General features: G+C 40.6%; 1 protein-coding gene across 2 annotated transcripts; it reads right to left on the bottom strand.

Moving 5' to 3' along the window:
* Window positions 1-8,168: 8,168 nt before the first annotated feature.
* On the bottom strand, window positions 8,169-8,513 carry LOC136128211 (large ribosomal subunit protein P1-like). 2 transcript variants are annotated; one of them, XM_065883982.1, is made up of 2 exons: window positions 8,443-8,513; window positions 8,169-8,367 (listed from the first exon to the last, which is right to left on the bottom strand). In XM_065883982.1, exons 1-2 carry the CDS (start codon window positions 8,511-8,513, stop codon window positions 8,169-8,171), a joined length of 270 nt encoding a protein of 89 aa, XP_065740054.1. The 2 variants fall into 2 exon arrangements, with proteins under 2 accessions (XP_065740054.1, XP_065740053.1); XM_065883981.1 differs by having other exon boundaries at window positions 8,169-8,513.
* Between the last annotated feature and the right edge of the window lie 3,048 nt (window positions 8,514-11,561).

The following is an 11,561-nucleotide window of genomic DNA, read 5'->3' as shown; positions in this document are numbered from 1 at the left end:
GGGAAGCCCTGTCATTGTCATCTTGATTGAGGCCTTTATCACCCCAAAACAGGAAACCTAAAATAGTTATATCCCAATTTCATGTTCCAGCTTCTACAGTCTCTTTCCCTAAAGCCACCCTGCATAAGGCCCTGAGGTTTGTCATCTTAACCACTGTTTTGATACCATATGACCCTCACTGAAAACCATCATGGGAATACTCTTATCTTTTGAGTGGGGCCTGGGCTCCTTATCTGACAGCCCAGTGCCTCTGTGACCCTATTTTTAAAGCTTGTGCTCATGTCAAGCAGGTTACTTGCCAATTTCAAACTTCACCTTGATCTTTTCTTAAGAATTTATGCCTTTGTTTTGCCATTTTCAATATCTGGAATAATTTCCTCTACTTCTGTATTCCACCTGGTAAAATTCTCCTCAACCTTTAACACCCAAGTTAACCTCCATATTCAACTTGAAGTAGAGGTGTAGTTGAGTCTAGGTGGAATGCTGACCAAGAAAAAATAAGGAGGCAGTTGGGAGACATCTTAGGAGGTACATGAGATTTACGTCCAATCTAGACATATGGATGGTAACTAAACCATGGAATTGCTTAGGGGGAAGCATGAAAGCAGAAAAGAGCCTAGGTTTGGTCCGGGGGAAAGCCAAGAATTACTTCCAGGGTAGAAGAGATAGAGCGTGTAAAGGACACCAAGAAACTATGGCCAAACATAGGGGAAAAGCCAGGAGAAGAAAGTGTCTTAAGAAGGAGATATATTCAACATCGTCAGATGCTACTGAGAAATCAAATAAGATGAAAACCTAAAAAAAAAATTCCATTTAGTAACACGGAGGTCACTAGGGACCTTGATGAAAGCTGTTTTGGTGGAAGTGGTGGGCGTTCAAGCCAAATTAGAGTGCTGACTGGTGATGATGAAATGAGAATTGGAAACAGCAAAATATGCACAATGTTGTTGACGAGTCTGTTGTAGCTGAAGGGGAATGAGTGATTAGGTAAGAGTTTTAGTTTTTTTCTCTGAGAGAGGCTTGAGAGAGCTTAAAAGCAATTGAAAATATTCAGGCTTAAGGGAAAATTAGAAACTATTGCAGAGAAAAAAATTTTTGATTGTGTAAAGTTCCTGGGAAGGTGGGGGAGGGTAGCCTCTCAGTCACAGCTGGGAGATTTTGAGTTTTACAGGGAGGAGGACCATCTCCTCTCTTGCCAAAAGAGAGAGTGGAGATGGGTGAAGAGAGAAGGAATGTTTGGTGATTTAGAGATGGAGGAAATGTTACCTGATGGCACCTCCTTTCCCTCTGAGAGACTAGGTAGTATGAACTACTGACACCAAGGACAATGTGGAAAGTAGCAGGGATGGAAGCTCCAGGAAAATGGAAAAGGTTTAAAATAGTCACTGCTGAGTAATGTGACTGCAGAATTATATGGGGGGAAAAAAAGTTATTAGAATGCCAACAATGAATATAAGCAAGTAGAGAATCAATAAGTGGGTTTATCCAAGACTGGTATTTTGCAAGACCCATGAGATCAAAATATAAGGACATAAATATATTATTGAAATGTTGGATAATGGAATATCTCCATTCTAGTTAAGAGGAAAACAAAGAGAAACAGGAGGCTAGTATATTTTTTAAAAAGGAGTTGTAAATGGATTGCTGGTCCTGAGGAGAGGCAAGAAGGGTCTCGGATATCTTATCTGATTACCCAGCTAGAAGCTCTCTTCAAGCAACCCCACTTAATCACAGTTGTTGATAGGCTAAACATAAGTGGAAAGAATAACGTCATCCACCATGTACCACCATATTTCAGTATGGTGTCCTAGCTTCCTGATGTGTGCTGAGAGCACAGTAGACATAGCCACACACTTGACCTTGCTCATGATAGGTGCTCAGTAAATATTTGTTGAATGAGTGAATAAAGGAAGCAAGGAAGGAAAGAAGAGAAAGTAAGGACAATATACTTTAGTTTGGCCTTGAGTCACAGCTTATTTTGTCAGCACACGTCTTACTGATGCCACTTCCTTTTCTTGCTACTTTAAGAGTTAGTGGAAGGTATTTTAGTCTTTTACTGATCAGAAGATTGAAGCATTAGATTGAATCACTCAAACTAGCAAAGCAAATGTTTTATTTGTTCATTAAACATACTTGCGGGATTTCTTAGTCTTCACAACATGAGGCCGAAAGTTGTGAAATTTTCCGGTAATTACGATTCTATCTAGAGAGCAAGTCTGGGAATGAGTCATCAGCCTGTCTGGACAGCATCAGACCATTACTTACGTGCATAGACCCTGTGGCTATGCCTGCAGCTGACTCTGAATGGTAACTGCTTTTCCAATTCTTTTTAGTTTCCTTCTTTAAGAAGAAAACAATTGGACGTAACAGGAAAGAACTACATTGAACATCACCATTAAGAGAATGTCTTTTTGACTTTGCTGCTGGTGACATGAATGCTCTTCTTATTAGACTAATAATTAGCTATCTGCTAAAATATGAATTTTCATTTTTACCTCTGAATCCGTAAAGAATACAAGTAAATCTGATTTACTTCCTTTATATATTTTATTATGATTGTACTGATATCTTTCAGTCCAGCCTATCTTAAATTTATTTTACCCTTTTTCGTATTAAGGATATTTCATGTAGTGTCAAAGTGGTTAGTGAAAAGTTTAAAATTTCTTAAAAATAAACAACTGTAAACTAGATTGTGCATGCTATTTCTTTTTTTAAAAATTTATTTATTTATTTTTGGCTGCATTGGGTCTTCGTTGCTGCTCACGGGCTTTCTCTAGTTGCGGTGAGTGGGGGCTACTCTTAGTCGTGGTGTGTGGGCTTCTCATTTTGGTAGTTTATCTTGTTGTGGAGCACGGGCTCTCGGCATGCAGGCTTCAGTAGTTGTGGCACGTGGGCTCAGTAGTTGTGGCGCACGGGCTTAGTCGCTCCACGGCACGTGGTATCTTCCCGGACCGGGGCTCAAACCCGTGTCCCCTGCATTGGCAGGTGGATTCTTAACCACAGCGCCACCAGGGAAGTCCTGTAGTGCTACGTCAATGACAGTTCAGAGTCAATATCTGTTGTTTTATTACTGAATTAAATGAATTTATCACTTGCCCAGATAATGTCTGACCATTAAAGTAGCAGATCTATTTTACGGAACATATCAAAGTTTGTGCACATAATGCCTAATGGACTCATTGAGGTTAAAAATATTATGTCCTAGGGGTTTGCTCTCTCCCCCCCGTCCCATTACTAATTCTTCATCATAGGAATCATCATCGTCATCATCAGGCACCTCAAGGCCGCTGCCGTCACCAGCAGGTGATGTTGATTGCCTTCTTTTATAAAGGCCTCATGACAAAAGTGATGTAATATACAACCCCTCAAAAGGACAAATTCTCCCCAGTGCTTTTTTGCTGTCAGCTAATTATCAGGAGGTTTCCAGAGTTCTAAAGAAGAGTTAGTGTGCTGTGCTATAAAGGGAATGAGGAAAGGATTTGGAGTCAGAGTGGTTTATATTCCAATCCTGGATGTACTCTGCGTTTGCTTGATTTTGAGAAGACTATTTTGGCTTCTTTAATCTCAGTCTCCTCATTTGTAAATCAGGGATAAGAGTAGCTACATGATATGGTTCATTCATTCATCTATTTCTTAGGTATCTATTCTATGCCCTGGGAGCCAGGTAAATAGTTGGTGGCTTTGTGAAACCTATGATTTAATAAAGACTTTAAGCAAGCGATTTCAATTTGAGTGGCAGTACATGAGTTGTTGAAGAGCTAGAAGTCTGGAGTCAGTCTACCTGGGTTCAAAACTTTACCACTTACTAGCGACGGCACTTTAAATTGCCTAGTCTCACGTTGACTCAGTCTGCTTATCCATAAAATGGGGGTAATATTAGTATCATATCACAGGGCTGTAGTGAGGATATAAATTATTATGGATAAAGGTGGGTTTCTTTTTCCTTCTGATGAGAGAACTGAAGTTCAGTGAGTGTGAAATAGGAGTTAGGAGTAATTCATAACTCTTAAGATAACCTCTTAAGAAAGAAAACCTCTTACCCTTCTGGCACCTAAAGAGAAGCAGAGAGATATTGCACTTCTTTAAATTGGTTTTTGATTTTTAATGTCTGTATTGGGAAACATTATGGGACACTAAGGTCCAGTTGGAACTACTGTGCCACCACTACATGCATGTGCTTTAGTGATATCTGATGCTGCAAGTAAAGTCCCAGCTGCTTTCAGGTGGACACGTAAACCAGGAAAAGATGAAAGGAACCCTGACGTGCAGAACACATAAAATACGAACAGGCTCACTCTCTCTCAGAAACGCACATAGTCACACCATCAGAAACTTGTATTTTTGCTGTAAAGCTTTTCAGTCAGTGAAAATAGGAAGGCATTATCCATTCTTTAGAAAGGAAGAAAAGAGTAATAATGTTTAAAAATAATTTTATGACCAAAAAAATCTCTTTTCCTGTACTAAAGTGTTTAGAACATGATTAAATTTCAAAACCAAATATAATGAGAATTTTAAAAAATGTAGGGATCCAAGAACAACAACAAAAAAAGAACATCTACTGAACATCTAATTTTTGGCAGGATAAAAGTTAACATTATATCATAAATTTTCATAACATGTAGTTACTTGTAGCATTTCTGGCAAGGCAAAATAGAGACCTGTGTAATTATTTATTTTTGTAAACTCTTTTGTAGTGCTTACTTTGTACCAAGCACTGTTCCAGAAGCTTTATGACTAATGTTCCACAATTGAGTAGGAAGTTAGCATTGGTTTTTTGTAGACTCCTTTGATTAAATTTATGATTTCTCTTCTACTCCCACTTTGATGGGAAATCCTTAACATTAATGGGTATAAATTTTTGTCAGCTGCTTTGTCTGCATCTATTAAATGGATCATATAACATTTCTCTTTCATTTTGTTAATATGCACGGTTGATTTTCTATTGTCAATCCAACTTAGCATTCCTGGGATAAATCTCATTGGTCATGATGTATTATCTTTTTTATATGCTGTTGGATTAAATTATCTAATATTTTGCTAACGTTTTGAATGTATGAGTTCATGAGGGATATTGGTCTATAGTTTTCTTTTTTTTTTTTTTTTTTTTTGCGGTACACGGGCCTCTCACTGTTGTGGCATCTCCCGTTGCGGAGCACAGGCTCTGGACGCGAACGCTCAGCGGCCATGGCTCACGGGCCCAGCCACTCCGCGGCATGTGGGATCTTCCCGGACCGGGGCACGAACCCGTGTCCCCTGCATTGGCAGGCGGACTCTCAACCACTGCGCCACCAGGGAAGCCCTGGTCTATAGTTTTCTTCTCCTATAATGTCTCTGTCAGGTCGGTATCAGGCTTAGGCTGGTCTCCTGAAATGAGTTCAAAACTGTTCCACTTTCCTTCGTTTTCTGAAAATGTCCATGTTGCATTGCTATTATTTCATTCTGCATATTTAATGGCATTAACGAGTGGAGATAGCCGAACCTTATGTTATCTTTATTCACGGTAGTGAATTCCATTTTTTTGGTATAGTGGTTCTTAAGTTTTAGCATGTACCACAATCACCTGGCAGGCTTGTTAAACCCCAAATTGCTGAGCCCCCTTCCAAGATTCTGTGGGTATAGCGTGAGGCCCCAAATTTGCATTTCCCCTAAGTTCCCTGGAGCTACTGTTGCTGCTAATCTTCCAGGCACCCTTTGAGAACCGCTGCTCGAGTGACGAGAGGGCTCTCGATCTTATGCTGCTGCTGCTGGCGGATAGGAATGGTTACTTTAAAGTCCCAGTCTGATCATTTTACATCTGTTCCGTGCCTGGGTTTTCATCTATTGACTGTTGATTCTTGACAAGGTGTTTTCTTGCTTTTTCATGCATCGTGTAATATTTTTTTATTGAATGCTGGTCATTGTGCGTAAAAGACGTAGTGTGGGGTATGGAGTGTTGGAGAATTTTGGTCAGTTCTCCTCACACTCAGACACAAAAGGTCTTAAGTTTCCTGCATCTCGTTGTGGGTCCCTCTCAGCTCTCCTGCCCCTCCCTCTGGGATAGACCATCACTGCCTCATATTTGATGCAAGGCCCAGACTGCAGGAGGCTTTTTCCTGGCTCTCCCGCTCTACTCTCTGACTTAACCCTGCTTCCCAGTGGAGAGGGTGAGGGTTGTCTCTCTCAGTCCTTCTTTACGCCCTTAATGAGGCTTTGCATTGGCCGCGGTGGTGACTTGTGGGACCTAACATGCCTGGCTGTGTTCACAGGATGGATCTCAGGCAATACGATGGCGTGAATTTTTGCGTATAATATATGCATATATAGGATTATTTTTAAATGCTTGAGATATTGGGAAACTACACTCATTTGACAAGAACACCCCCCTTATGGGAAGAATAGGAAAGGGGAAAGGAGTTGTGTCTAGAATTGAGATACTTAAACCAGGGAGGGACTGGCTGGCTTCAGTGGGTTATAGGAGCCTGACATCAGTGCTATCCAAATGAAACAAACACGAAAATCTCACTTAAGAGAGAAATAGAAAATTGGATAGAGATGGGAGGGGCAAGATCTTGAGGGAGAGTGTGCCTTTAAAAGGCATAGGGCTGTTGGACCAGGTAAAACATTTTGTTTTTTTAATTTATTACGTGTGAGTCATGGCCAGATTCTCGGACACAAAGCAGCACTCACTGGAGATGTCACAGATAGTATTGTGATTGAATCGATTCAGGAGCCCTGAACTAACAATAGGGGCATTCCACATCCCTGCAAGGCAGTGCCAACTGTAACAGTGTATAACATGGTGTTCTTGATCAAAACTGCTTCAATAGGTTAAAAAATGCCTCACATTTGCTCACAAATTATAATTCTTACAACAGCCCTATAAAGTAGGAGTTACTAATCACATTTTACACATTAAAACAAACACATTACCAGGAACGGAAACTATAAATAAAACAAAAAGACAATACTCAGAATGGGAGAAAATATTTGCAAACGAATCAACAGACAAAGGCTTAATCTTCAAAATATATAAACAGCTTGTGCAGCTCGATATTAAAAAAAAAACCCAATCAAAACATGGGCAGAAGACCTAAATAGACATGTCTCCAAAGAAGACATACAGATGGCCAAGAGGCACATGAAAAGCTGCTCAACATCACTAATTATTAGAGAAATGCAAATCAAAACTACAGTGAGGTATCACCTCACACCAGTCAGAATGGGCATCATCAGAAAATCTACAGACAACAAATGCTGGAGAGGGTGTGGAGAAAAGGGAACCCTCTTGCACTGTTGGTGGGAATGCAAACTGATACAGCCACTATGGAGCACAGTATGGAGGTTCCTTAAGAAACTAAAAATAGAATTACCATATGATCTGGCAATCCCACTACTGGGCATATATGCCAACCATAACTGAAACAGACACATGCACCCCAATGTTCACTGCAGCACTATTTACAATAGCCAGGTCATGGAAGCAACGTAAATGCTCATCGACAGACGAATGGATAAAGAAGATGTGGTACATATATACAATGGAATATTACTCAGCCATAAAAAGGAACAAAACTGGGTCATTTGTAGAGACGTGGATGGACCTAGAGACTGTCATACAGAGTGAAGTAAGTCAGAAGAGAAAAACAAATATCGTATATTAACGCATATATGTGGAATCTAGAAAAGTGGTACAGATTAACCAGTTTGCAAGGCAGAAATAGAGACACAGATGTAGAGAACAAGTGAATGGACACCAAGAGGGGAAAGTGGGGAGGGGAGGTGGTGGGATGAATTGAGGACTGGGATTGACTTGTATAAACTAATATGTATAAAACATAACTAATAACCTGCTGTACAAAAAATAAATAAATTAAATTTAAAAATTCAATAAAACAAAAACACATTACAACAAAAATGGAGGGTCTTCAGTATACATACCATATCCAAACACAAATAACCAGTGTAAGACCAAAAAAACCTTTATAGCAAAAGACTTTATAGCAAGATGAGTTAGCTTAACTCTTATGTTTTTTCTCCTTTGCCACCATTGTTTCTTTGCAGGCTTCAGATGTCCTAGATTGGACACTTCCACTTTATACTAATATCATTTATCTTTATAGTTTTGCATTTCCTTTGCTTATTATTATTTTTAAAGAACTCAGCTTTTTATTGAACGTGCTACTAAAGGTTTAGTCAAAAAGACCAAAGCGCATGTCATCCTCAGACTCTTCAGATTCTTCTTTCTTTGCTTCCACTTTCTTCTCCTCAGCTGGGTCAGCAGTAGTGGAGGGGGCAGGACCTCCTGCTGGTGTAGCACCAGCTGCTGGGGCAGGTCCACCTGCCCCCACATTGCAGATGAGGCTCCCAATGTTGACATTGGCCAAAGCCTTTGCAAACAAGCCTGGCCAGAAAGGTTCAACATTTACACCGGCTGCTTTAATGAGGGCATTGATCTTATCCTCCGTGACCGTCACCTCATCATCGTGTAGGATGAGGGCCGAGTAGATGCAGGCGAGCTCCGAGATGGAGGCCATGGTGTGGGCGAGGGCTAGGCAGGGTCTGCCGGGCGTGGTGCTAGTCGCCGGATGAAGTGAGGGCCTCACCCCAACGCAGCCTTAGCTTCCTCGGAAGGACCGAGCACCTTAGCAGAAGCTGAGGAAAAGTTCCTTTGCTTATTTTTGTTGTTTTGAAGAATGATTCATTTTGGAAGTTACATCCTGGCTTGTCTGCACTGAGGAGAGAAAGGAAAGGGAGCTGGTTTGTCCACGCTGTGCCCACGGATGCTCACCTAGTGCTAGGCTGGACCATTGAGAGATGCTGCAAGCCCTGTGGGGTGAGGCATTGATTAAGAAATTCTTCCTGGAGAATGCATGGGACAAAAAGGACTGCTCTTTCTTCCCCTACCCAGGGCTAGTCTCCTGCAAAAGCACATGTGAAAATGGTTGAAAAGGATCCAGTGCTATTAAAGTGTGCCAGATACTACATTTTTAGCGTAGCTCCCAGTTCAGTCTAAAAAAGAGCATAGTGTGGTTTATACATAACACAGAGTCCCTTAAAAACAAAAGAAAATTTGACTATAGCAGAAAAAACCTAAACGCTGTGCACTGAATGAAGCTTAGACCCTGGGTGAGGTACTTTTAGGCTCTCAGCAAACGGAAATAATTTGATTTTTATAGTGGTGATATGAAAATACATAGCCCTCTGAAAGAAAGCAAAGTAGAAAATTTTATTCTCTTTCAAGTATGTATACATCCCTAACAAGCCATTCTTACTCCTAAAGTTGTGGTACATTTTTTAACCCTTTGATAGTTACAGACTTGAATCGCCCCCTGCCCCAAATTAACATTACCTCTGGAAGGGCTGTTAGCATTTATCTCAGTTTTACTGATTGTTTCACACCTTATAATTTCCTTGAGACTAATAACATTTTTTGGTTCTTAATTCAAATGAGTTTCGCCACTGTTCCCGGCTTCCTGATGAGATGATTATGTATTCTGCATTTTAGTATGCTTTCTGGTGATAAATTATAATTGTCCCTGCCCGAGTTGCTGGAGTTAAGTGCCTGGTGGCATTTTCATTATCCAAGTCACTTTCCTCCCCAAGGGTTGGTAACTTTACCCCTCTACAATATGTTTTTGGGGACTTCCTTGATGGCACAGTGGTTAAGAATCCACCTGCCAATACAGGGGACACGAGTTCGAGCCCTGGTCGGGGAAGATCCCCCATGCCATGGAGCAACTAAGCCCATGCACCACAACTACTGAGCCTGAGCTCTAGAGCCCACAAGCCACAACTATTGAGCCCGCGTGCCACAACTGCTGAAGACCGCGTGCCTAGAGCCCGTGTTCCACAACAAGAGAAGCCACCACAATGAGAAGCCCACATGTAACAACAAAGACCCAATGCAGCCAAAAATAAATTAATTTAAAATATATATAAAAGTTACCATTAAAAAATTATAAACTTTAAAAAATAAATAATGTTTTATTCATTTACTAATAGAATATGCATATTGGTGCAGGGCAAAAACAGAAATCCGTAATATTTAGGCCTACTCTCAGTAGAGTACTTCTTTGATTAGAACTTTTATCACAGAAAGGAAGAACTTCTCCCCACTCATTGTTAGAGAGACAACAATGGGAGTTAAGTGGGCCACCCCTGTTGTTGGTCTGAAAAACATGGAGGAGGGCTGAATTTATTCTATGCCTGAATCTTCTTTCTCTCCTACACACATACAAAACATGTGTCACCAGGAACCTGCTACTGGTTGTGTTCACAGTGGTTCAACAGCATTTCATAAAGGCTCAAGAGGACTGATGAGATGTGAGAGATGGGCTGCTCATCAAAACAAGTTATTTTCTGGACTGTCAACCTTGCATGATGAGTCCATGACACAACTTTTGCTGGAAACAAAATTGAGTGCACCCAGTGGAACGCAGAGGGGTAGATGGAGTTCCTGGCATGATGTAATAGTGTGAAATCACAGATAGATGCTCACAGGAATTTCTATGTATTTTATGTAGCACATTGTAGCAAATTCTTAGAGTTGCAGGTAGAGAATTTATAGAGACACACATGTGCTCATATATGAATATAATATAAAACCATCTGGCCTAGAAAAGTGGCAACATAAGTTGAAATGTACATATTTAGGTATGAATGTGTATATGTATATATGTTTGTATATAGACTATATATCCAATATAAATGCCCTGCAAATTAATTTTTCTTTTCTTTGTTTCTCTTTCTCTTTTTCTCTTTCTTTCTCTTCCTTCCTTCCTTCCTCCTCTCTCCCTCCCTTCTTTCTTTCTCTTCCTTCCTTTCTTTCTTTTTTTTTTCTGTTCGCGGGCCTCTCACTGTTGTGGCCTCTCCCGTTGCGGAGCACAGGCTCCGGACGCGCAGGCTCAGCGGCCATGGCTCACGGGCTCAGCCGCTCCGCGGCACGTGGGATCTTCCCGGACCGGGGCACGAACCCGTGTCCCCTGCATCGACAGGTGGACTCTCAACCACTGCACCACTAGGGAAGCCCTCTTCCTTTTTTTCCCCTCCCTCCCTCCCTCCCTTCCTTTTCTCCCTCTCCCTGTCTGTCTCTATCTATCTATCAAGTCTATCTCTTTCTTTAGACAAGGTTTACACAGTCGTAACATTTATGGATTAAGATACTCCTATTGTCAGAATAAGCAAATCATTTCTCTTTAAAGCTGTAGCCTTTAAAGGCCTATTTAAAAAACAGCAAGAGATCCTTTAAATGACCCTTTAAAACAATGTAATAAATCAATTAAATAAATAAATACAAGCAGGTTGTGCAAAAATCGATTCCCTTGAAATTCTTACTGTTATTTACCCTTGTTATGTAATTATTCTTTGGTGACATAAGTACCACAGTACATCAGAATGATTGTAGAATCTGGAATTAGACAAACTTGTGTTTGAATCCCTATTTTATATGTAATGCTGAGTGATTACTTCTCTCCTTGGCATTTTAGTTTTCTCATCTGTGAAATGAGTGTAATAATATCTACCATGCAGTGTTGCTATAACAATGAAATGTCATGTAAAGTACCTAACCCATTTCTACCATG

The sequence above is a fragment of the Phocoena phocoena genome, chromosome 9, assembly GCF_963924675.1.
Source record: "Phocoena phocoena chromosome 9, mPhoPho1.1, whole genome shotgun sequence".
In the NCBI taxonomy this organism is placed as follows: domain Eukaryota; kingdom Metazoa; phylum Chordata; class Mammalia; order Artiodactyla; family Phocoenidae; genus Phocoena; species Phocoena phocoena.
The sequence above is the reverse complement of the archived record's forward strand: the minus strand, read 5'-3'. Positions and strand labels throughout refer to the sequence as shown.